Source organism: Lagenorhynchus albirostris, chromosome 14 (genome assembly GCF_949774975.1).
Source record: "Lagenorhynchus albirostris chromosome 14, mLagAlb1.1, whole genome shotgun sequence".
Taxonomy (NCBI): Eukaryota; Metazoa; Chordata; class Mammalia; order Artiodactyla; family Delphinidae; genus Lagenorhynchus; species Lagenorhynchus albirostris.
This window is the reverse complement of record NC_083108.1, coordinates 80,918,539-80,945,170: the sequence shown is the minus strand read 5'-3', so window position 1 is coordinate 80,945,170 and position 26,632 is coordinate 80,918,539. Positions and strand designations below refer to the sequence as shown.

Here is a 26,632-nt window from a genome sequence, read left to right as displayed (position 1 = left end):
AGTCGTTCCACAAATATTTATCAAGGGTCCTTTGTCAAAGCTTGCAGAGACCCCTATTTGAGCAAGTGTTAACAGATGCTAAAACCCTGGAGTCGGGAGAGATTAATTCTCATCAAACGTCTTCCCCAGTCTCAGGCACAGTTTCTGCCTGCAGTGATAATAGCTGCTGTCCTACTTTGAACACTACGTTATGCCAGGAACACTTTTATTTGCAATATCTCTTTTAATCCTCACCACCGCCCCAGGAGTTGTTCCAGGGGGAAACTGAGGTTTAAGAGATTAGCCACACCCAAGGGCACACAGGGTGCTACTAAATGGCAGAGGCAGGATGCAAGCCCAGGCCGGCCCGGCCCTTGGGCTGGTGCTGTGCAAACAAGACACTCATCCTGCCCAGGAGGGGCCTGGGGGTCTGGAGGAGAGAGTGGGGGGCGGGGGAAGCTTTGGGTGGTTCCTGGACGATCATGGCTTTTCCACGGGCTCCTGAACTCTGGAAGCAACAGGCCAGGATGCAGAGGTCGGTAGCCAGAGGCCCCATCTGAAACAGTATTATTTTTTCAAAAGAACATCACATGGTGCTTTTTGGGGTCCAGCGTCTCGCCCCTACGTCCGATGTACAAGCCCAGCGAGACCGTCCGTCTTGGGTCTCTGCTCCCTCCATTTCTGGTGTTGCTGCTCTGCTACCCACATGGCTGGGAGAGTCTGAGCTCTCTGCTCTCTGGGCAGGAAGGCAGCCCTCCTCTTCCTGCCCTGGACCCGGGTGCTGGGGCCCGGCCTCGCCACCACTTGCGTGGCCAGCAGGTGAAGACGCCTCGCCGGGGATGGAAGGTGCACATAAGCTGCTCTTCATCCTGGTCGGACAAGCTGAGAGCTCCCCCAAGAAAAGCACCAGCAGAAAGGGTGAGAAGGGGCGCCCGCGGCCTGGCTGGGCTGGGAGCAGGGTGGGAACGCCGCCGACATGGAGGCTGCGGTCCCCTGCTATTTGCGCCTTCCCGGATGGACGGCCACCCTGACCCTCACCCTTCCCCTATCGACTCAGCGCAGAGCGAGCGGCTCAGCCTGGGCCTGACGGCGGTTCCCGCTCACCAGCCCCGCCGCCGCGGGTCCAACTGCTCACGGGCCGGTTCTGCTCCAGACGATGACTCCAATATATGTCGTCAACAAGAACCAAAAAGAGGGCGCCGGACCTGATGAAAGAAGCCCCTGGTGGGTGTCCAGAGTGCATCCCATTCTGAGTTATTTTCTGAAGAGAACAAGTCACTTGAGAGTTTTCTGCTCCCTAACATGTCCCCGGGAACTTTTTAACTGGCTTGCTAGTCTGTCTCTCCTAAGCCCTCAGCAGCTGCAAAGCTGATTCACAAAGCTTGTTTTCCTTTTCGTGTTTTTCAAAAAGAACCAAATGTAAACCAGGTTGCAAAGCCCTGGAGGTATACAGTGTGACCAGCGGGCGCCGGCTGTCCCGAGGCGGTGGTGACACAGCCGCGGTGGGGGATACGGCTCTGTTCTGTGTTCCAGGCTGTCCCAAGGACCCACAGAGCCAGGTTTCCAAACAGCCGCCACGCAGGGGGCTCTGTGCCTGGAGGAGGGTGCTGCAGCCGTTCTGTTTCTCTCACACAGACCCCTGCTCCGGGGGTCAGAAACATCATCTCAAAGGCTGGTTTCTCCGGGGAAGGAGCTGGTACTGGCCGGCGGGTGTGTCGGACTAAGCACGTGTGGAGAATAACCTTTGGCCCATTTGCCTGAGTGAGACCTCATAACTGAGGACAAAACTCTTAAAATCAGACCATAACTTCCATCTGTTTATATGACGAGGGTACCCTATCTTCAAGGTCAGAATGCTGCTGAAGCCTGAGTCACGTTCCCTCAACACCCCGAGCCGCGCCGGGGAACTGCTTTCGCCAGCCCAGCGGAGTTCAAGGCTGCGAATCAACCACGCTGGCCTTGCGGCGCGTGCGCTGTGTGAGGGGGCGGCTCCCGTCTGCTGAGCTCTGCCCCGGGGAGGCCGGCCGGCTGTTTCTGGTCCAGCTGCGGTACACGCAGGGCTCCGGGGCTGCTGTTCTGCATTCTCTCTGGCAGGTGCCACCAGCGTTAAGCATGGCCGGGGATGCTCTTCATAACGGTCGCACACAACTGCTCAGGGGTTTTGCTCATAAGAAGCCACAAGCCGGGGCTCTCGGGAGCCCAGAGCACCCCACGCCCCTGCCCAATAGCAGGCTGGGATGACCCATATCAGGCTACATTAGGCTAAGGGTCCAGGTGCCACTTGAGGGGATAGAAATAAGGCCACACTTGCCACGAGGAAGGCCTGCTGCTGGCTGAGGCCCCTTCTGCCCCCGGGGACCACGCCACCTTCTCATCCTGTCCAAACCCCCTCCAGGCAGCACTGCCGTGGATTAGGCATGAGAATGGCGGCCGGGGTCTCCAGACACCCTTTCCATCCAGCTGCCATCGTTTTTCTTGCCTCCACCCACTTTTCTATTTCAGAAACAGTGGAATGTCCAACTTTGTGAATTCCATTGCTTAACAGAAATTTGCTTTTAATGTCTAAACGTTCTGAAGATTAGAGTAGGGGTAGGGAAATGCGGGAAAAGCAGTGCCTTGTGGAAAAAACACACACACACAAAGTCCTTTGTGCTTCAGGCACTCCTTTCAACTTCACTGACCGTAGGATCTTGTCCAGAATCTTGGGAAATGGTTAGGCCAAGAATTTGAGTCGTGAATATTTCTGCAGTGATTTCGTCTGGAAGTTCTTCTCCAAAGCAAATTTCTGAACCTAACCAAACAAGAAAAGAAAGCAAATGCCTTCACAACAATTAGGTTTCTAACTCAGAAGCATTTTCCAAAAATATGAGGAAATGATACTAAACAAAAGAGAGGAGAGGAGCTTTGTGCTGGGATTTGGCCCTGATTCCGTGAAAACCTTTGGGTGGAAACTGGTTAAAATCCCTCCTTTGTGGTTTGGGTTTGAAGCACTGTTACCCAAAACTCTGCACACTTCACTGGAAAGCCTCAACTACAAGGCATCATTGATTTTACTGTTTTGAGACACTTAGGAACACTGTATACATGTGTGTGTATATAAAACAATTGGGAAAGTTACATTCTGAGATCCCAGGTACACAAGGAATGGCATAGAGGAGCTTGCAGGTTGGAAATGACCAATCAGCTCCTGGAGTCTAGAACTATCTGTGTTAGGAACTCTGTTCAATTTGAAATTGGGAACAGACAACAGAAGGAGAGGGAGAAGGAAGCCTGGTGAGGAGTCTTTGCTCCCGACCCCATGGGGGCAGCAGGGCAGCACTCGGGGCTGTCCATGGACACGTTCCAGCACAAGGGCGTCAGTGAGCTAAAAGAAGGAGGTGGGAAATCCTCAGACAGGAAAGGAGAGGAGGATTTTTTTTTTTGGCCACACTGCACAGCATGCGGGATCTTAGTTCCCCGACCAGGGATCGAACCCACGCCCCCTGCAGTGGAAGCGCGGAGTCCTAACCACTGGACTGCCAGGGGAGTCCCAGGATGATCTTTAAAGATGTTCAAGCTCTGGCAGCTTGAAGTCGGGCTCGTGCCTGCCTGCCGAGTCCCTGCCCTCTCCTTATCCAAGGCTCTCATGACAATACCTCTTCTGAAAGAGCTTCCGAACTGTATCCTCTACTAGTGGCCAAGACTCGCCTACCCAAGCTGGAAAGATGAGGACTGAATCGGGGGAATAAAGGGAAGAAACAAGGCTGGGAGACATGAAGGAAGGACGGAGCACAAGAACAAAAGCCTTCATCTCTTAGACATGACCACCACTCCCTGGTCTTTTTATAACTTATTCATGTTGCGTTCCCAACAGACTTGCTTTGTTGTGTGCATGGTATGAAGGAGAGTGGCTTGCACCAGTTAGAAGACTTAAATGCACTTAAGTCGCCAACAGATTAGTGCAGCTCAGCTACGTGTCCAGACAGAGCCCACTGTAGTACCTTTGACAGAAGAGGCTGCGGGCTCGGATTTCCAGCCCTCAGGATTCAGTCCGAACAGTGTAGCGAAGCAGTCAGACATCTCCTCTTCCGTCATGTGCTCACCTGGGCATCACAAAGGGAAAAGGGGGCTGTTCAGCTCATGGGACTGAGCCTCACGTCAGAGTTTAGCATCATCATTCTGGGGTCTTCAAGAGAATGATTCCACTGTTTCCTTGAGACCCAAAAACATTCTAGGGAGTCCCATGTTACTGTCACATAGACTTCCTTATATGGTGCTAAAAATGGGACTCCAACCCAGGGGGCTGTGTTGGGGCTTGTGCAGAGAAAGAAGACAGCACTCTGATAAAGACTGTGCTTAGCTTCATTTCAAATTCCCTCACATTAGAAGCAGCAGTTTGGCTAAGATGAAATGATCGCCCAGAGAAAAGGGCTACTTGACTTCCTCACATAAAACGATGAGGAAGGACTTCCCTGGTGGCGCAGTGGCTAAGAATCCGCCTGCCAATGCAGGGGACATGGGTTTGAGCCCTGATCCGGGAAGATCCCACATGCTGCGGAGCAACTAAGCCTGTGCGCCACAACTACTGAGCCTGCGCTCTAGAGGCCATAAGCCACAATTACTGAGCCCGCGTGCCACAACTACAGAAGCCCACACGCCTAGAGCCCGTGCTCTGCAACGAGAAGCCACTGCGATGAGAAGCCCACGCACTGCAACGAAGAGAGAAGCCTGCGCACCACAACGAAGAGTAGCCCCCGCTTGCCGCAACTAGAGAAAGCCCGAGCGCAGCAACAAAGACCCAAAGCAGCCAAAAATAAATAAATAAATGTATTTTTTTAAAAAGTACGATGAGGAAAAGAATAGGTAAAAATGAAAAGTTTTACTTTGGTGTGGTTTTATTTCACAAATGCAACCCAGTCTCGTAGTAGCTCTGTGAGGTTGATGGCTGGCACTTGTATTCCTGCTTTACGAGTGAAGGCCCTGAATCTTGCAGCTCCAGGAAGTTGAAACATAAACTGCATCCTTCTGGTTCCCGGCATCCTTCCCTTTACCCCGTGTTTGCCAGCCATGTGGGCCAGTAAGCGGCATCCTTGCGGCTGAAGTCCAGTCAAACTAGAGATGCCGGAGGGCGTTCTGTCTCCCAGCTCAGTTCTCTCCAGTGGGAATGGCTCAAGGGTGTTACGAGATATAGCTATTTAGGTATTTACCTTTGGTTTGAAGCAGTTTCAGAAAATCCTCTCTTCGAATAGCTTTCTTTCCCTTTGAATTGGTAAAACCAAGAATGTCAAAGCTCCGCTGGATGCCACTCATGGTGTTACCGAAGGGTGGCCTGTGATTAAGGTAAACTTTGAAGAAATCCGGTAGGTTGATTTTGTCAATTAGTTTTCCAGTGTCCACATACTCACTAAATCTGATTTCATTAAACATATCTTCAATCTAGGAAAGAGGTTTAGGGGGAAAAAAAAAAAGACCATGGTAAGCAGAAAAGACACTTTGATAGCCTTCTAAGAATTGGAGAGTAACAGACAAATGTTCACCGTTAGCTTAGAACATGTATGTTATGAGTTGACTGTATCCCCCCTCCAAAGAAAGATAGGTTGAAGTCCTAACCCCCAGTCCCTCAGTCCCTCAGGGCAGATGTCATTAGTTAAGATGAGGTTGTACTGGAGGAGGGTGGGCCTTTCATACAACATGACCAGTATCCTCATAAAGAGAGGAAAGAGACATTCAGGGCCAAGATGGACATGTGATGGCCGAGGCAGTGGTTGGAGGGATACGGCTTAAGCCAAGGAACATCAAGGATTGATGGTAACTGCAGAAGATAGAAGAGGCAAGGACACACATTATCCTCTACATGTTTCATAGAGAGCATGACCCTGCTGACACCTTGATTTCAGACTTCCATGAGAGAATAAATTCCTGTTGTGTGAAGCCACCCACTTTGTGGTACTAAATTTTACAGCAGCTTTGATCCACTGTCCAACTGGTCAATACTATTAGCATTGGCATGAACAGTGTTTCATTTCTTCACTTTTCACCTAAGTATCTCACAGTGTATCTACTACATCCTTGCTTTGTGAAGAAGATATTAGTTTCATTTAAAAGATGGAATCCTGGGCTTCCCTGGTGGCGCAGTGGTTGAGAGTCCGCCTGCCCATGCAGGGGACACGGGTTTGTGCCCCAGTCCGGGAGGATCCCACATGCCGCGGAGCAGCTGGGCCCGTAAGCCATGGCCGCTGAGCCTGTGAGTCCAGAGCCTGTGCTCCGCAGCAGGAGAGGCCGCAACAGTGAGAGGCCCGCGTAACGCAAAAAAAAAAAGATGGAATCCTGAAGAATTTAGAAATTAGTTTAGATGAACAAGCAAATAATTCAGTGTGAAACTCAAATACAGGACCTAAGGCTGTGGTAAGTTTCTTAAGGCAACTAACTGCATCATGATTCTTTTTTCCTTTCTTTCTTTTCCATCTTTATCCTGCAATGTTTTATATACTCAAAAGATTCTATGTAACATACATACAACTTATGTGATATAATTTTTAAATTGAAGACCTAAGAAGCCATCATTCATTGAAAATATCAACACAGTTGGCAAGTCTAAAGCGAGACTAACCAAGAAAAAGAAGAGAAAAGACTCAAATTATTAAAATCAGGAATGAAAGAGGGAATACCAGTACCAATCTTACAGAGATTAAAGAGTATGAGCAATTATATGCCAACAAATCAGATAACTTAGGTGAAATGGACAAATTCCTAGGAAGATACAAATGACCAAAACTGACTCAAGAAGACAGAGAAAATCTAAACAGACCTATAACAAGTAAATAGATTGAATTAGTAACTTTACAGCTTCCGCAAAGAAAAACCAAGGACCAAATGGCTTCATTGGTGAATTCTACCAAATATTTAAAGAATACCAATCCCCCACAAACTCTCCCAAAAACATAAGAAAAGGGAACAATTCCCAACTCATTCTGTGAGGGCTGCTTTCTGATTTGGAAAGTCACTCTTTGCGTATTTTCCAAATTTCCTAGAATGAGCAGAGTGCTGACATGTCTGTGGATTCAAATGGAAATGTGGCGCCAGTTAATGCAGGTCTCCACACAGGGCTCCTTGCGTAACTGGCAAAATGCAAGGAGGCGAGAAATAGAACACAGAAACAAACGAAACCACTCCCCACTCCCATCAGCCTTCTCTGTGCAGTATTTTTGTACCACGCACACTGCAGCCGGCTAAAATTCAGAAACCTGAACAGTGCCTGACAAAGGGCTAGAAATGAGTCATTTATTTTAGTGTCTACATTTGAAACTAATATGTGTCCCTCCAAATTGCAGGGTTTTGAATTTTACAGAGAGAGAGAGAGAGAGAGAGAATAAGAGCCACAGAAAAGTGGGAAATAATTTTTTTCCCCCAGAACCTGAACTTCTTTGGTCTGTAGGAATGAATCAGGAAGAGAATCTATATTTGTACACAATATTTATCAATAGATAGCCAATTTCTCCCTGTCCACTAAATAAATGTAGAACAAAAATGGAAAGAGCACCAGTTTGAAGCAACGCCAAATATTAGCCTGTCTGGAACAGCCTAGTGTCTTGGTCTTGCCCCAAGTATCAAGAAGAAAATACAAACTTCTTGCAGTCCAGCCATCATTTCTGTGAAAGATCTGGGGTACCTTCCTTCCACTTTTTCCCATGCATATAAAACACATGTGTCTATTTTTTTTTTTGCAAAACTGGTATGTGTATATATCCTTTTTTGTATCCTGCTTTTGTATCCTGCTTTTCCCCCTTTTACACTGTATCTTAGTAATCACCTAATATTTTCAAAGAAGCCATATATCTTCAATGCAACATTCCAGGAATGGTCTTTAGATATAACATCATTGGTTATGGATACAAACGAACCATAATTGGTACTATGCAAGTAGCTCTAATTGGTAACATTTTCATATACAGCATTTGTTGAGTTTATATTATGTACAACTGCATGTTAAATTATGTACAATTTTGTGTATAAATAAAACTATCCAGTAGCATATATTATTTACAGATTCTACTATATGATTTTAATACTATTAGTATATGCATGTGCTACCACTTACTATGAGCCAAAGGAGAATGGGGCTAACACTATGATCTTTGATGGCAGACCTAGGTTCAAAACCTGGTTCTGCCATTTTCTATATGACTTTGGGTTAGTAACTTAACATTCCTTATCCTCAGTTTCCTGTCTTGAAAAAGGGAGTAATAGGGTAAACCATTTGCAGTGGGCTGCTCTGAGGCTTACCGTGACAATGTATCTAAAGTGCTGACACAGTGCCTAACACAGTCAGCACTCAACCGGCAGTGATTGTTCTTGTGATTCCTAAACTTCCTATGCCCTTGCTAATTACAATGCATGTAATTATAACATAAATTATAATTTATAAATACATAAATTATAACGTACATGACACGTGTACTTTACAAACGCGATACACGATTCAAACTCAATTGAGAAATAGGAGACTAACCCAAAGAGGACAAAGAAGGAATCCAAACGTGCCTGGAGTTACTCACACCCGGAGCGTTCCAAAGATCTCAGGGAACATTCTTGGCACAAACCACTCTGTAGGTGACTCACCTCTTACTCTCTTTCCCCAAATGACTGGCCGAAGATCACTGCTCAACAGGCAGAGAGCCGGCAGCTTCAGCATCATGACGTTTCTTTCCCGAGCCTACTCTGGGTTAGTTGAAGAGGCAGGTGCTGCTATGTGTCTAAACGAGGTTCGTGCTTGGGAGAGGAACCTCGGAGCCCGAATGGAATGCCCAGAGCCTTCCCAGGCCCCACGGTCGCCCAGAGCGCGCTGGCTGGCTCAGCCCGGCCTATTATTGGCATTCTCACGCCGGCCTGTCATCCACTAAGGCAGTGGTTCATTTGATTCACCCAGGGAGCTTTAAACATTCTAAGGCCTCGGCCCCATTCCCAGAGATCCTGATTTAATTGTTCTGGGGTGGAGTATAAGCAGTCATAGTTTTTAAAAGCTCCCCAGGGGATATGAATGTGTGGCCAAGGTTGAGAAGTATGGCTTTAAGGCATGGAATCTCAAACTTTATCAGGTATCAACATGAGCAGGAGGTTCCCTTAAAACACAGACTGCTGGGGCTTCCCTCGTGGCGCAGTGGTTGGGAGTCCGCCTGCCGATGCAGGGGACGCGGGTTCGTGCCCCGGTCCGGGAAGATCTCACATGCCACGGAGCGGCTGGGCCCGTGAGCCATGGCCGCTGAGCCTGCGCGTCCGGAGCCTGTGCTCTGCAACGGGAGAGGCCACAGCAGTGAGAGGCCCACGTAACGCAAAAAAAAAAAAAAGAAAAAACACAGACTGCTGGTCTGGGGGCCACAGCTTTGAGAACCAGCTCTTACACCACAGCGGCTAGCGGAGGTGATGCTCATGCCAAAAAGAATCAGCACCCGGCTTGTGATTTTCATCACAGAGCAATGGTGGGTGGCAGCTGTGAGGCATATTCTAATTCTTCAGGCCCACATCTGTCTCCTCCATTAAGCTGTAGCAATAGTGTTCATCTCTATTTCCACAGCAGCTTTGCTCAGAGTCCGGCACATCGTGGGGGCCCAGAGAAACGTTTACTGAATGAATGAAACACCGTGGGCACAATGAGGCCATGGAAGAAGTTCTCTTAAAACTCAAAAAAGGGGGGCTTCCCTGGTGGCGCAGTGGTTAGGAATCCTCCTGCCAAGGCAGGGGACACGGGTTCGAGCCCTGGTCCGGGAAGATCCCACATGCCGCGAAGCAGCTAAGCCTGGGCGCCACAACTACCGAGCCTGTGCTCTAGAGCCCGTGAGCCACAACTACTGAGCCCGCGAGCCACAACTACTGAAGCCCGTGAACGCATAGAGCCCGTGCTCTGCAACAAGAGAAGCCACCGCAGCGAGAAGCCCGTGAACCGCAACGAAGAGTAGCCCCCGCTCGCCACAACTAGAGAAAGCCTGTGCGCAACGAGACCCAACACAGCCAAAAATAAATTAATTAATTAAAATTTTTAAAAAAAGGTAGAACTGTCGAGGCCGAGTATCTATTCAACAGCTTGTCATTTGAGTTATAACTTTTTTTTTTTTGGCCGCACGCCATGCAACTTGTAGGATCCTAGGTCCCCAACCAGGGATTGAACCTGGGCCCTCGGCAGTGAAAGCGCAGAGCCCTAACCACTGGACCACCAGGGAATTCCTGATTTATAACTTTTAAACATTTACACAGTCGGCCCCTAGACCTCTGCTGGTACCATTGCCCAGGCCCCGAGACGTGAGGGTGGCCTGTCCTTGGAGGGCTGGGGTCCCCTGGCCCAGGACTGCTTTACTCCTGCCACTGTCATTCTCCCCATAGGCCTTTGGGTTTGCGATCCTGTTGTCAGCCACAGGAAGCCACTGATGGCCTTAGAATTGTGTCTTATAATTAAGTTTTATAACCTCCCCGTTAAAAGGAGAGGAACATGATACACTTGAACTGGCGCCATTCCTCGTCTTTATAAAGGGGCTCCTGGTGCGCGTCGGTTTCTTCTGTGATAGTTTCATAGACTAGCAGGCTGGAAGGACTCTCCCTCCTCCTTAGACATACCTAGTGCTCTCTAGACCGTCCCTGGCAAATGAGGAGACAGTCTTTCCTCACAGCATCCTCTTCGCCTCACACCCCCTCCGTGTGGCCCATCGCGGCGGCGTTTCGCACTGACCTGGGGCAGGGAAGGAGGGTCTGGGCAGCAGCTTCCAGGGCTGCAGATGCCTCTGCTGTTGGCGCATCACTCTGTCACTCACAACTGCCCCCCTCTCCAGTAACTATCTGCACAACAGCTGCCTCCCGTCAGGTCCTGCCCACTGGACACCGACCCAGGAGAAGGCCAGCCATTGGTGCTGGGCCACAGCGCTCTCTCCCTGCTGTCTGCCGGCTGGGGGGAGACTCAGAGATGACAACACCACCATTCCCAGCGCCTTTTATGGTGACCTCTGCCCAGCCCCTCATGGGGCCCAGGCTGCAAGCACTTCCGGGGATTCTTCCCCACCCCAGGTGAATGTTTTTAAAGGTTTTAAAATCTGAATGACAGAATTCCCTCGTGGTGCAGTGGTTAAGAAGCCGCCTGCCAATGCAGGGGACATGGGTTCGAGCCCTGGTCCAGGAAGATCCCACATGCCGCGGAACAGCTAAGCCCGTGTGCCACAACTACTGAGCCTGCGCTCTGGAGCCCGCAAGCCACAACTACTGAAGCCCATGCGCCTAGAGCCCGAGCTCCGCAACAAGAGAAGCCACCGCAGTGGTTTCTCTTTTCTTTACTCCTCTAGAAAAAGGAGTGAAGTACTGATTATGCTACAACATGGATGCACCTTGAAAACAGTGAAAGAAGACAGACACAAACGGTCGCACATCACATGATTCCATCTATATGAAATGTCCAGAAGAGGCAAATCCGGAGATGGGAAGTAGACTAGTGGATGCCAGGGGCTGAGGAGGGGGGATGGGAAGTGACGGCTAACGGGTACAGGGTTTCTTTTTAGGGTGATAAACATGTTCTAGGATTCGATAGTGGTGATGGTGGCACAACCCTGTGAACATACTAAAAGCCATTGACTCACTTTAAATAGGTAAATTGTATGATATGTGATATATCTCAATAAAGTTGATTAAAAGGAAAAAAAATAGGGAGTTCCCCGGTGGTCTAGTGGCTAGGATTCTGCGTTTTCACTGCCTTGGTCAGGGGAGATCCCGCAAGCCATGAGGCGTGGCCAAAAATAATAATAATAATAACAAAAGGAAGAAAAATAGGGACTTCCTTGGCAGTCCAGCGGTTAAGACTCCGCGCCTCCAATGCAGGGGGTGCAGGTTTGATCCTTGGTCGGGGAACTAAGATCCCACATGCTTCACGGTGAGGCCAAAAAAAAAAAAAAGAAATATAATACAGAGGTGAAGCAATGGCAAAGGCACGTAACAAAGCAAATGCCATCAGTTTTTAAAAATGTAATTTTCACCATGACTATGATCTATTCTTTTACCATCATAAAACCAGTAAAGATGAATATGTGCTTGTTATAAAAAATGCAAACACTGGAGATGTAAAGAATAGAAGTAAAGTGCTCTACCAGTCCCCATCCCTCAGCAATAGCCAGTGTTTGATGTCCTGACTTTTGTTTGCACTAAGACCAGCCAGCTGGGGTACAGACCGCGGCCCCGAGTGGCCATGCACGCTTCCTCATCCCCCTAAGCCTCACTGTCCTGGTTGGTAAGATGGAGATGATAAATGCATCTTCTTGCCGTGAGGACTAAACGCCAGGGGGGCTGGCACGGTCCTTGGCTCTCAGTGAGCGCTCAAGCGAGAAGGGCTGGTCTGCTGTTGCCGCTGTTGGTGTTATTGATATCATCAGCTGCATTCTTTTTTAGTGGCCGCGCAGCATTTTAGTATTTCTTGCTTTAGATGCTGTAAGTGTGACAACAGCAGTGCTCCCTGGAGTAGGGTTCTCAGTGGACCAGGAAGGCCTCCCGACAGCAGTGGGCCATTTCTCTCACTTTCAGGATGGAAACACCTCGTGATATTTATGCTTCAGAACAAATCCAACCCACTGAGGACCTTTCTTCAAAGTGCAAATTTCCCAATTCCCCTGGGGTCTTCATCAGAGCGGAAACTGTGCCCGTGACCGTTGGCTCAAATTTCTCCTCCTCCTACGGTGGGCGGCTGTGCCACCTGGCTACGCTCCCTCCATCCCAGCTGGGACTGCCGTTTAGCCACAAAGATTAGCACACAAGGCTTGGGGAGGATTTGTTCGTTTATCTTTCTGGGTTTTGTTCTGAATACAAAAGCAATACAAGCTACTGCTTGTAGTCAAGAAAAATTAAATTCTACAGAAATGCATGTATGAGCCTCCCCTCTCCCCGGCAATTTACAGCCACGACGGTCTTCTAAGGAGAGTGGATGCGACTAAATGGGAAGTTTTTCATTTGTAAACCCTAGAGATGGGCTTATACTGCAGATTTGGAAACAGAAGCTAAGAGCTGAACTGGCACGGCCAGCAGAGGGACGGGAGGGGGTGCTCTTCAGGGAAGGAAGAGGGGGAGCAGAGCTCGGTGGGGGGTCAAGACCAGCAAGGAAGCCCCCCTGGGGGTGGTCATCGGCACGGGGGGAGCAGGTCTAATGAGGAGTTTTAGGTAAGGTGCTGCGGAAGGCGGTTATGCGTGAACCCTTCTGGTGATTCCCAGTGTTCCAGGGAAGCTGTCTTGTGTGGGTGGGCTTTCTGTGTTTGTGGAAAAGGAGGAAGATGCTGAGCGTCATGTCTGGAATGACCTGGAGTGTGCACACGCACACGGGGGAGCCCCGAGGCCCGGAGAGCGCGAGTCCCCAGGGCAGCCCCGAGCTCAGACTATGGGTGGGAGCCAGGGCTGGGTTCTAGCTGGTACCAGAGGCCCCAGCTGACGGGGGTGATATGTAGAGAGTAGAAGCTCTCACGGATCCCGTGCCTCAGAGGTCAGTGTCGTTAAAGGTTTGGAAGAAGTTCTTTCAGTTTTGCTAGGCATATATGAGATCTATATATTATTGTTAATGAAATGAGGTCATGCTTTACATACTGTTTTGCAACTTTCCTCTTGTCCTTTAACAACAAAACCAGCACATTCTTTCTGAGTCAAGAATCATAGGTCAGGGACTTCCCTGGTGGTCCAGTGGTTAAGAGTCCGCCTTCCAATACGGGGGACGTGGATGCGATCCCTGGTCGGGGAACTAAGATCCCACATGCTACGGGACAGCTAAGTCCATGCGCCGCAACTACTGAGCCCACGCGCTCTGGAGCCCGCGTGCCACAGCTAGAGAGAAGCCCGCGCACGGCAACAAAGAGCCCGTGCGCTGCAGCTAAGACCCGAGGCAGCCAAATAAATAAAAAAATTTAAAAATAAAAAAGAGAACAGAAAAAAAAGAATCATAGGTCAATTTCACTGTTTAATAACTACTGAGTGTAGGTGTGCCTTACTTGATTCACCCCATCTCCTATCAACGGACCTTAAGGTCGTTTTAATTTTTCACTATTACAAACTATCCCGCAGTACATCACTGTTACACTTGCCTGAGTTTTCCTGCAGGATATACTCCTAAAAGCAGAATTGCTGGGTCCAAAGGTAAGCACGTTTAAAAAGTTAAGTGATTATTTCCTCTCCAAACCCTCCTAAACGAGGCTACAGCTGCTGAGTATACCAACTAGTTAGGGCTACTATTCATTACTCTGAGATCAAACAATAATGTCAGGGATTCCGTCTTCCTTATTGTTTCTGCAGTCAAACATGACTGGCGAGCATATCGTTCATTCGTGTACTCGTCCGACCAAGATCTGCTGAGCCTCCACGATGTGAGCTCTTGCTGGGCACACACCTCTCTGCCAGGATTGGCCTCAATTTATAGAACTAAGTGGTCGAACTGCTGTTAATTCATTGCAAAAACCTATCAAGAATCTATAACGCTCTGCAAGCTAAATAGAAACATAGCCACAAGTGACCAGGGGACACACGTGACGCACAGGCCCCAACACGATATTCCAAAGTCCCGGGGAGGAAAATATATCTGTAGAGCTGGAAGATGACACTTAATCATATGTGAAATCAGCTATACAAACTGTGAAGAGCCCTAACTTAGGAACCCAAACTTAGGGTTTATAACATTATAAACATTGCAGATCTTTCTTTTTAAAAAAAAATGAAGATTTGTAAGAGCAGCCCACCTCACCTCTTTGGCTGTGTTCTGCAGAAGATGGGAATGGTTAGGGATTCTTTGGGGAGGGTTACATTCTTGTATAATTTGGCTTCAATCTACCACACTGACTAGATTCAAATCCCCAAGGCAGTTAAAATGACGTAAGAAAAAATATAAATAATGTAGAGCCTTGGGGGGCTGGCTTGAGTCTGTGTTTCTAAGTCTTTCAAGTAACCAAGTGTGAAAATACTCTTATCAGCGGCACATACTTCTTCATGCCACTTCTCGGGGGAGGGGGAACAGCTGCATCTTAAGAGGAAATGTTTCATTAACCATGACGAAGCCTGGGTTTAAAAGTTTCAAAGCCCCGAAAACATTTTTATTAAAATCGCTATAAATCTGATGGAAACTAGAGATCAAAAAGTTCTCCCCTCGGAGCTTCAGATATAAACTAATTCATCAGCGAACAGTGTTTGCACTCAGATGTGGCCACATCTGGATCGGGGGCCTTCAGAAAACATCTCCAAAGAGTAAATTTATTTTTTAAGTGGATTAAAAACCCTGGACTCCAGGGGACTTATGAAGACACTGAGTGGGGCACTGAAACCCCTTTTTAGCAGCTGGTGTGGGGGGGACACAACAGTCAGTGACACAACAGTCAGTGACAACCTTGCAATGACCATTTTAATGTGGGTAAAATAATATTCCATGTCACTTTATAACATTTGTTGCAGACTAACCTTTTTTTCTGGGTACTTTTTTTTTTTTTTTTTTTTTGCCACGCTGCATGGCTTGTGGGATCTTAGTTCCCCAACCAGGGATTGAAGCGGGGCCCTTGGCAGTGAAAGCAGCGAGACCTAACCACTGGACCACCAGGGAAGTCCCTCTGGGTACTTTTTACTCATCAGCAAGATTTCAATAGGTTGTTAAGCTTTATTATTTTTGGCCAATGATAGGACAACGGAGTGAGCATTTGGTAATTACACTTCTTACTTCTAGAGGAAGCAGAAAAACCACAGCCACTCTGTGCCACCCTCCTCCTTCAGCGATTCGTGTGGCAGGTGGGTGACAGTCACAAAGGATAAACACCCAGAATTCCCTTATCGACAAAGCAGGACTGCAGAGGACACATTTACACGGGCCCAGGGTTTAAAATCAAGAATCCTGAGTGAGAAGGCTGCCGTCAGCTTGACGACTTTCGGCCATTTACATAAAGTCTCTTTACCAGACAAATCAAGAAAATAAAAAACTGATTTTAGAGAGGGTATTGCAAACAAAGATCCACAGGGTCAGAGACCTTCATCTAAAGGCCTTTTATAATCACACATGCAGAGACGAGGATAGGATGGATGGTGGAGGTAATAACACTGGATGGTGTTTTTTCAAACATTTAACATGTGCCCTGTACTGTACTAATCAGATACTCATTTAATCGTCACAATAATTCCAGGGGCTGGGTACTACTATTAGCCCCATTCTACAGATGAGGAAACTGAGGCTTAGAGAGGTTCAGAAACTTGACCAAGTCTCACAGCTGGCGAGTGGTTATAGTCAGGAGTCAAACCCAGAGCCACCTGACCCAGGAGCCTGTGCTCCCAGACGCTACCCAGTGCTGCTTCCCTAGTAGGAAGGCTTGGATCTGCAGCCATCAGAGAGAGGCTCCTGAGTGCTTACAGGAAATGTGAGACATATGGCTCATGATGGTTTTTTTTTTTTTTTTGCGGTACGCAGGCCTCTCACTGTTGTGGCCTCTCCCGTTGCGGAGCACAGGCTCCGGACGCGCAGGCTCAGCGGCCATGGCTCATGGGCCCAGCCGCTCCACGGCACGTGGGATCTTCCCGGACCGGGGCACAAACCCGTGTCCCCTGCATTGGCAGGCGGACTCTCAACCACTGCGCCACCAGGGAAGCCCCCATGATGGCATTTTGGTGAGTTTCATATGAATATGATCCTTAGACACTGAAGGTAGCAACTGAGTCTGTGCGGCACTGTGGAGGAGGGCCTCTTCCCGGCTGGACTACCAGGTAAGGGGCAAAGTGGAAAATGCAGACTCCCAGGCCCCATGCACTGAGATTCTGATTGGCTAGATCTGGGATGGGGCCCAGGAATCTGATTTTTTAATAAATGCTCCAGGTAATTCTGTTGCAGGTTGCCAGTTTGGGAAACAATGTTCTAAGGAACATGCTTTAGAAACACAGCTCTACGGAACACTTTTATGTGGGTTGCACAAACTTTACGGGTAGTTGCTTCTGTTTCTGACCATATACTTTTACAAAATGAACACTGGTCAAAAGACCTTTTGAGGAGCTTAAAGAATCCCTGACTTTTTTTTTTTTTGGCTGTGTTGCGTCTTTGCTGCTGCACGCAGGCTTTCTCTAGTTGCAGCGAGCGGGGGTTACTCTTCGTTGTGGTGCGCGGGCTTCTCATTGCTGTGGCTTCTCTTGTTGCAGAGCACGGGCTCTAGAGCCCATGGCCTTCAGTAGTTGTGGTACGGGGGCTCAGCAGTTTTGGCTTGTGGGCTGTAGAGCACAGGCTCAGTAGTTGTGGTGCACGGGCTTAGTTGCTCTGCAGCATGTGGGATCTTCCCGGACCAGGGCTTGAACCCGTGTTCCCTGCACTGGCAGGTGGCCTCTTAACCACTGCGCCACCAGGGAAGTCCCCCTGATGTTTTTAAGGTACTCATTCAAGACCCAGCTGGGTTTATGGGCTCTGAAAACTCATTTCTCCAGATGCTACTTGGAGAATAAAAGTCACCTTCCAGTCATACTTGGAGCACCCAAAACAAGGTGATTCTGGGTAGGCCACTGAAGCCAAGGGAAATGACTGGGACCACAGCTCACATCACTAAAATGTGCTCGGACACCTAATGTGAACATTGAGTCTTAGCTGGGTTTCAGGAGTTATGTATGTTTGATGGTGAGCTGCAAAATGCTACATTTCTGGAAAACTATTTGGCAATGGGCCTTAAAGTTCATATTCTCTGACCCAGTAATTCTATTTCTAGGACTCTGACCCAGGAAAATAATCAGAGAAGTATGCAAAAACCATACACAGAGATGTGCATCACAGCCATGTCTCTGACAGCCAAAATACTTCAGACAACCTATGTGTCTGTCAACTGGGGAATGGATCAACTGAGTATACAGCCTTTCGAAAGCATGTTGTCTATAGCAAACCAAAAAGCTTCTGCACAGGGCTTCCCTGGTGGCGCAGTGGTTGAGAGTCCGCCTGCCGATGCAGGGGACGCGGGTTCGTGCCCCGGTCTGGGAGGATCCCACATGCCGTGGAGCGGCTGGGCCCGTGGGCCATGGCCGCTGAGCCTGTGCATCCGGGGTCTGTGCTCCGCAACGGGAGAGGCCGCAGCAGTGAGAGGCCTGCGTACCGCAAAAAAAAAAAAAAGCTTCTGCACAGCAAAAGAAACAATCGACAAAATGAAAAAGCAACCTACAGAATGGGAGGAAATATTTGCAAACCACACATATCTGATAAGGGGTTGATATCTAAAATACATAAGGGACTCACAACCAATAGCAAAAAGCCAAATAACCCACTTAAAAAATGGGCAGAAGACCTGAATAGACATTTTTCTAAAGAAGATATTCAAATGATCAATAAGTACATGAAAAGGTGCTCACATCACTAACCATAAGGGAAATGCAAGTCAAAACCACAATGAGCTATCACCTCACACCTGTCAGAATGGCTTTTATCAAGAAAACAAGAGGGCTTCCCTGGTGGCGCAGTGGTTGAGAGTCTGCCTGCCGATGCAGGGGACACGGGTTTGTGCCCCGGTCCAGGAAGATCCCACATGCCGCGGAGCGGCTGGGCCCGTGAGCCGTGGCCACTAAGCCTGCGCGTCTGGAGCCTATGCTCCGCAATGGGAGAGGCCACAACAGTGAGAGGCCTGCGTACTGCAAACAAAAACAAAAACAAAAACAAACAAACTCACAGAAACAGAAACAGATTGGTGGTTGCCAGGGGCAGGGGGTGGGGAGTGGGAGAAATGGGTGAAAAGTGGTCAAAGGGTACAAACTCCCAATTATAAGATACACATGTCCTGGGGATGTAAGGTACAGCATGGGGGCTCTAGTTAACAATACAGTACAGTATATTTGAAAGTTGCAAACGTAGTAGATTTTTAAAGTTCTCATCACACACAAAAAATTGTAACTATGCAAGGGGATGGATGTGTTAACTAACCACACAGTGGTAATAATTTTTTAATTTATACGTATATAAAATCACTATATTGAATATCTTAAATGCACACAATGTTATATGTCAATTATATCTTAATAAAGCCAGAGGTAAAAAGCATATTATCGAGGAATTTTCACCACATGCTCACAAAACAACAGTTACTGAGAATGTTGCTATACACGTATACATATACATACACACGTACTCTGCAAAATGTTGACATATATACCTATATACACCATATAATGACAATTCTTTGTTTATCTATATCTAAACATAAAACAATAGAGGAAGTCCACCAGAATGTTAATAATGATTACCTCTGAGGCATTTCTATTTTCTTCTTTACAGGTCTATTTTCTAAATCAGACAAAGTTTTAAAATTAAGCTATATCCTTTATAAATCAAGTTTTCAGAGAATTGTTAATGAAATGGGAAATGCGTATTACATAATTTCAAGTGAAAATATAGGATAAAAATATATATTCAATATGGTACCCATTAGTTTTTTTAAAATTATGTGTATATATATATATATATATATATATATATATATATATATACACACACATTATATATAAATCAATCCAGGAAGATACCAATAACTGTTGTCTCTGTGTACTGGGATTATAGGTAATTATTTTCTTCATTCCACTTGTGTATCTTTTCCAAACTTTCTACGATGAGAATGTGTTAGCATTTCCAGTAAGAGAACCCAATCAGTTGCATTTTAAGCCACAGTTTCCACGAGGACCATTTCCTCGGGTCCCTGTTGGGAGCCCCTTACAGATGGGGTGTGCTACGAGGCTCTGAGGAGCGGCTGCATCTCCTGAGCTCCATCTGCAGCCCGGGATGAGCACCCACCTCACAGGAGCAGCCCATTCACACAGGCCAGGTGAATGGCAACTACAGGGAAAGGATCACAACAGCGAGCATTTAGTGAGCTCTTCCTACGTAGCCTACTCTGTGCCAAGTGCTGTGCGGGCATCAACTCTTTGAACTGGATAAGGCTGGGCCTCATGCAGCTAGGGGCCTTCTGTCTAATCCCAAAGCCCATGCTCTTACCAACATCAAACTCTGGTAAGGAATCCGCCTTACAAGAATATCTTTATGGCAAGTCTGTTTCTAAGCAGTGCATCTGCTATGCCCAGGACCTCCTTTCTGATCCATTTACGTAAGAATAGTGTTAAATTTTTACTTTGACCTATAATGATTGCTCCCTGAGGTCGTTTTTATAAATAACACATCGCACGGCTGTTCTTGTTTTCATTCTACCTACCTTCTCTTCCGATGGGTAAAAGCCAATTGCTCTCATGACAAAAGGAAGCTCCGACAGGCAGATGTGTTCCGACACCTTTCTGGTCTCCATTGTATCAATACCTTGACTACGGAGCTGAGAATAGTAAAAATAGTCTTCCAGCTCCTATGTGGAAATGAAGTGGAAACACAACATGCATTTTTGGCTTAAGTCTGAAGCAGCCATTTAGACTTCAAGGACATTTTCTAAAAAGTACATTTTAAGCTCAGTGGGGAAAACAGCTTTGGCAAAAAGCAAGAAGGTTAACCCCGGGCACATCTGTTTTACAGACTTAACTAGATGTTACCAGGAAGTGTTTACTCTGAGGATAGTTACCCTGTAGAATTTTCCTTCCCTGCCACCAGACACCAGACCATAGAATGGGGTCAGGTCTTCGCCCCCAAGAGAAACTGCTGCCTCCAGGGCACTAGAACAATGAGAGAAACATCGTTATTAGCCAGCAGTCAGTCAGGAACACAATGCACCGCAAGGCTGCCCAGCTGCGGACCTCCGGAGGGTATTACAGCGAGGATACGATTAGGGTCTCTGTAAACTTGTTAAGTAAATTCCCTCCAAAATGAAGCTGCAAATGGAAAATTCAATTTCAAATGTGGAACCCGGTGGTACAGGGCACCCGCCTTAATGACGATGATATTCTCTCGTGGATGACAGGGCAGATGCCTGGCAATTTGTCTGAAATCTCTGGGGGGGGGGAGGGAGGGAGGGTGGTGAGTCCACAGTCTCCCCAGTGGCCCTCCTGTAACTTTAGATCTGCATGTGACCAGAGCCAGAAGAATGGGACGTGGCACAGGTGGATGGCCGTCGCTAATTGCTTCCATAAAAACTCTGGAGGCCGCAAGGGACCCAAGCCAGTCAGATAAAAATAGCCCTCTGCTCTCTAACACAGGGTCAGATTTTTCCAAAAATAGGCCCTTTAAGTGGTAAGAAAACCTACTTTTTGTATGAGGCTGACTTTACCTCATACAAAATGCTAATAATAATATGAAATCATCTTAATAATCCACTAACTGGATTTTTGCTAATCAGACCATTAGCCGCTTTGTAGGGTTATTAAGACACACTTTGTGCAGACCATGGCGGGGAAGTGGTTATGTATACAGAAGCTGGAGTCAAAGGGACATGCCTGTGAGCCCTGGCTCTGCCACTTGCAAGCAGGGTGATCATGGGCAAGTGACTTAACCACTCAGGGCCTCAGCTTCCTATTCTGTAAAATGGAAATAATTACAGGGTCTGCCTCAGGGGATTGTTGTGAGAATTAAAGTGAGCGCACAGAAAGGATTCCACGTGAAGCCCTTTATTTTTCTCCTGTGATGAATCTTTGTTGAGGTGTGGGGTTGATGCGAATCCCAGCCCCAGCACATTACTCCATAGCTTGGGCAGATCACTGAACCCCTTGGAGCTAGTTTCCAGATCTGTACAACAGGGATACCAACAGTGCCTACGTCACAGGATGGCTGTGGGGACACATCAGACAGTACATGGAAAGCCCAGGGCCTGGCTCAGGACTATGATTACTGTTGAACTGGGTGTTGAGGTGCACCTACAGCTCTCCTGCAAGAGTCAGCCACAGAACAGTCCTCGGTCCTCTTGTCACAGCCCCGCACAAGCCCCACCCAAGCAGGCTGCGTGAGGTCCATGGAGCTGGTGTACTCTCCAGGTGGGCCTGGGGTCCAGGCGGGCCTGAGGACCGTCTCCAGTAGGGCTCAGTCTTCACCTGGCTCTTGGCTCTGATATTACCCATCGAGGCAGGTGTCCAGCTGAGAGGGCTCCCGCTCTGTGGCCTCCAGGCCAGGCCCAGGCCCAATCCCAACAGGCTCTGAGGGCAGTGAGGCCACTATTGGCCATTTGATTCTGAAGCAGGGCCAGGTAAAGGCCCAAGTGACATGGAGGAGACTGTCACCACCTGGAAGGCCCCAGGGGACAGGCTCACAGAGCTCTGGATTCTCTGGGAACGGCCCTCCAGCAGTCAGGACTACACCATGTCCCCTGCTTCCTGGCCACTGTCAGCTCAGCTGACCTGAGAGCCAGAGGGACAGGGCTGGGCTTGTCCCACCAGAGCTGGGGCAAGAGACTCCCTCTCTCTGGTGTGAAATCTGGGGACTGTCAGTGGCCGAGTTCCCACTGAGTGACGAAATTCAGCTCTGCAGAGAGTGACAGCAACAGCAGAGGCGAGCTGAGAGCAAACGCTGAGGGCGGGCTGGCCTGCTCTCCCCGCAGTACGGTGACCCGAGACCCCAGGACCCGCTCGTAACTTCCCCTTTCTGCCTAAGTTGGGTTCTAATGCTTGCCACAAAAAAAGAGGTCATTGAGGCACAAGATGGAGGTACATTTATTGAAAACCTACTGTGTGTGTGCCCAGAAATACACTCAGTGCTGTGGGGAATGAGCTAAAGCCCAAGAAACAGTGAGCACAGCAACCAGCATATAGCAAGAGCCCAGTAAACGCTCCCTAGGGGGGGAGGGGGAGGGGGAGGAGGGAAAGCAGGGGGAGGAGAAAGGGCACCTAACCCCAAGATCTGGCCCTTCACTTCCCTGTGAGCTCAAACCAACAGATGGTCCTTACTTGCCAAATGTGTTAGAGTTGCACCTCCTACTCCTGGGCCTTACACACCATCTGTCGGGGCTTCAGACCAGGGTAATGAGCAGAACTGAAAGTCTTCCGGATTCACGACAAAAAAATTTATAAATAGACTTTACTGTTTAAGAATACATCAGTTTTATGTTTTTCACAGTTGTTACTGTAAATACCTTGTGCCTGTTCATGGATTATTTTATTCTAAAATATTTTGTCAAATGTGTATCAACCAAATTAAAAACAAAGGCTTTCATGTTAGCAACAACAACAACAAAAAAAAAAGCGGGGGGGGGGGGGGCTTCCCTGGTGGCGCAGTGGTTGAGAGTCCACCTGCCGATGCAGGGGACACGGGTTCATGCCCCGGTCCCGGAAGATCCCACGTGCCGCGGAGCGGCTGGGCCCGTGAGCCGTGGCCGCTGAGCCTGCGCGTCCGGAGCCTGTGCTCCGCAATGGGAGAGGCCACAACAGTCAGAGGCCCACATACCGCAAAAAAAAAGGGGGGGAGGGGGAGGGGAGGGGGGAGGGGAGGGGAGGAGGGGGGAGGGAGGGAGAGGGGAGGGGGAGGGAGGGGAGGGGAGGAGGGGAGGGAGGGGGAGGGGAGGGGGAGGGGAGGGGAGGGGAGGGGAGGAGGGGGAGGGGAGGGGAGGGGAGGAGGGGGAGGGGAGGGGAGGAGGGGGAGGGGAGGGGAGGGGAGGAGGGGGGAGGGGAGGGGAGGAGGGGGAGGGGAGGGGAGGGGGGGGAGGGGAGGGGAGGGGAGGAGGGGGAGGGGAGGGGAGGGGGGGAGGGGAGGAGGGGGAGGGGAGGGGAGGGGAGGGGAGGGGAGGGGAGGGGAGGGGAGGGGGAGGAGGGGGAGGGGAGGGGAGGGGAGGGGAGGGGAGGGGAGGGGAGGGGGAGGAGGGGGAGGGGAGGGGAGGGGAGGGGGAGGGGAGGGGGAGGAGGGGAGGAGGGGGAGGGGAGGGGAGGGGAGGAGGGGGAGGGGGAGGGGAGGGGGAGGAGGGGAGGAGGGGGAGGGGGAGGAGGGGAGGAGGGGGAGGGGAGGGGGAGGGGAGGAGGGGGAGGGGGAGGGGGAGGGGGAGGGGAGGAGGGGGAGGGGGAGGGGAGGGGGAGGAGGGGAGGAGGGGGAGGGGGAGGAGGGGAGGAGGGGGAGGGGGAGGGGGAGGAGAGGAGATGGGGAGGGGGAGGAGAGGAGATGGGGAGGGGGAGGAGGGGAGGGGAGGGGGAGGGGAGGGGGAGGGGAGGGGGAGGAGGGGAGGGGAGGGGGAGGGGAGGGGGAGGGGAGGGGGAGGGGAGGGGGAGGGGGAGGGGGAGGGGGAGGGGAGGGGGAGGAGGGGAGGGGGAGGGGGAGGGGAGGAGGGGGAGGGGGAGGGGGAGGAGGGGAGGAGGGGGAGGGGGAGGGGGAGGAGGGGAGGAGGGGGAGGAGGGGGAGGAGGGGAGATGGGGAGGGGGAGGAGGGGGAGGGGGAGGGGAGGGGAGGGGAGGGGACGGGGGGAGGGAGGGAGGGGAGGAGGGGAGGGGGAGGGGAGGGGAGGGGACGGGGGGAGGGAGGGAGGAGGGGGAATAGCAATGGTAGAAATCACCACCCTCAAAACAGCTCTGAACATGGTGATAATATCCCCATTTAACAGAGAAACTGAGACTCAGGGAAGGGAAGGGACTTGCCTCAGGTCACACAGCAAGTAGTAGGGGAGGTGGGATTTGAATCCAGGTCTTTCTGCTCTTGTCTGAGCAAGGCAGCAGGATTACAGGGGGGTGTGAGGTTGAGCACAAAAATGGGGGATTTTAAAACAGATGCCAGACAAGGAGAGAAAGAGGGTGGCCTGCCAGACAAGACAGGGGGAAAGATGAGGGAAGGGGTCTCCCAGGGGAAGTTTGAGATGCTGCAATGATAGTTTGGGGGCCTAGGAGTGCACTGGTTAAAATAATGTGAACGTGAGAGGACTTATCATCTTCATTTCACCCTACGACTCACCATCAGTAGATCTGGTAGGGAATTTTGTTTGTTTACTTGTTTAGGGTTTTTATATTTCTTCCCATTAGTGAAGCACTGAACATATTAAAACACCAGAAGCAGCAATGAAGTGCTAATTAGTTTATAATGATCTTTTGTCCCTGAAACAGATTAAACTGAAGTTCTCAGAAGCCTGGACTCTGGCCATGCACAGGAAAGCTACTGGAAAGTGGGTGCTTTTTTTTTTTTTTTTAAATCTCTACTAGTGCAGATCCCAAGATGATTGAGAAGAGGACAAAAACGAAAAAAGGAAGACTCTGTTCTCTCACCAGGGTGTTGCTTGCCCCATCAGTCCAGGTAACAGGCTAGTGTCCAAGAATTAAGCAGCTCATTCTGGGGATGTGATCAGGAGGTTCTTTTCAAGGGGAGAGCTCACCTCCAGCTTCTAAATTCCCAAGATCTGCCCTCTTAGGTGAAGGCAGAGGTGAAGGTCAGAGCTGCAAATGCAAACTGAAACCCCCGCGGTTCCAAAGCGGATTAACCTGGCTGTTCTTGCTCCTATTCAGGTTAAGGGGCGAAGCTTCGATGTCTGCACAGAAGAAAGATGTGCACGTGGCAGACAGTAAGGGGCATGCTTTTACTGGGAGCCATGAATCAGGTTCGTTCTTTTAGGAAGCTTGGTGTCTCCGAGCTGCTTTTACCCAGCTCCTCAATGGGACCCTGGCTGAGAGGCAGGGGCTTGGAGAAGGTGGTCAGGCAAGGAACTGGCTCTACCCTGGGGCTGCTCGCTGAATTTGGGGAGATGAGAGGATCACCACAGTGGGTGCCCCCTTTTTTAGTAACAAAGATCCTGAGCTCATAAGCAAATGCCTTGATAAGGAAGAAGAGACAAAAGGAAATGATTAATTTGCTGAGTCCTTATCTCTGTGCTGTGTGCTTTACATATACCAGCCTACCTGATCCTTACAAGGATCCTGTAAAAGTCCCTATTTTTACCCCCATGTACCCTCATTTCACAGACAAGGAATCCAAAGATCAGAGCTGCTAAGAAACCTGCCCTCGGGCCCACAGCTAGCAGAGAGTAGGCTTCAGATTTGAACCCTTGTCTCTTTGACTTCAAAGTCCGTGTCTCTCTGATGCTCAACCATGCAATTCTCCAGCCTCGCCCTAGGCAGAGATTCTCAGCTCAGGGCAGGGGGGTGAGAAGAGTAGACTGAAAATACACATTTCAAACGATACTCTTACTATTTCTGTAACACACTCTTTGGAGATTCAGGCTAGATCTCTCTAACTGGTGTGAATTTGCAGGCGGCGACAGGGTGAGAAGTAACTCATGGGGCCCGGGTGAGCGAGGTGGAATCACATGGCCTCACCTGCAAATACCATGGGTCCCTGGGACAGAACAGTAACCTTTTGTCTGCACATTAATATGAGCGGGTGTTGCAGGGAGCACGCCAAAGGCAATGCCTGAGTCTTGGCTGTCTTTGTACCCGCAGGCCTAGCACAGTGCCTGGCATGTTGTAGGGGTTTAATACCTGCCTGCTGTTCCTGAGTGAAAAGAAGGGGTCTCCACTTGACACCCTTCTTATGGGGCCAAGCTTCTCGCCGCATCACGTACCTTAAATTGATTTCCCACTGCACCACCGACCGGTCCTGCCCTCCTGCTGTGAAGGTGTAGCGGCCGTCATAGGAAACGTCCATTCCAGCCGCCCCGCTGGGGTGGCATATAAGAGCAGATGTCTTATGTGGGTTGCCATCAACTGGTAAGATCTGAAGTCCAACCTAGAAAGGAAGATGTAACTAGATATTCAGACTCAGATAACCGGGCCCCAGGCCAGGCCTGGCAGGGTCACCTGTAACCTCCAGATCTGTTTAAGGGAAGGACCTGTGTATCTAGAACCAGACATCTCAGTGTGTGAGAGCTGCATT

General features: G+C 49.4%; 1 protein-coding gene across 2 annotated transcripts in view; it reads right to left on the bottom strand.

Moving 5' to 3' along the window:
- The window catches only part of CFAP251 (cilia and flagella associated protein 251), an 80,408-nt gene that overhangs the window by 8,068 nt on the left and 45,708 nt on the right, over window positions 1-26,632 (bottom strand). For both annotated transcript variants that reach the window (XM_060121514.1, XM_060121513.1), the window contains exons 17-22: window positions 26,322-26,485; window positions 20,496-20,586; window positions 20,142-20,285; window positions 5,166-5,394; window positions 3,960-4,061; window positions 2,661-2,770 (exon numbers count right to left, since the gene is read on the bottom strand). In XM_060121514.1, the coding sequence (XP_059977497.1) occupies window positions 2,661-2,770; window positions 3,960-4,061; window positions 5,166-5,394; window positions 20,142-20,285; window positions 20,496-20,586; window positions 26,322-26,485 (840 nt within the window). The remainder of the gene's footprint in view (window positions 1-2,660; window positions 2,771-3,959; window positions 4,062-5,165; window positions 5,395-20,141; window positions 20,286-20,495; window positions 20,587-26,321; window positions 26,486-26,632) is intronic.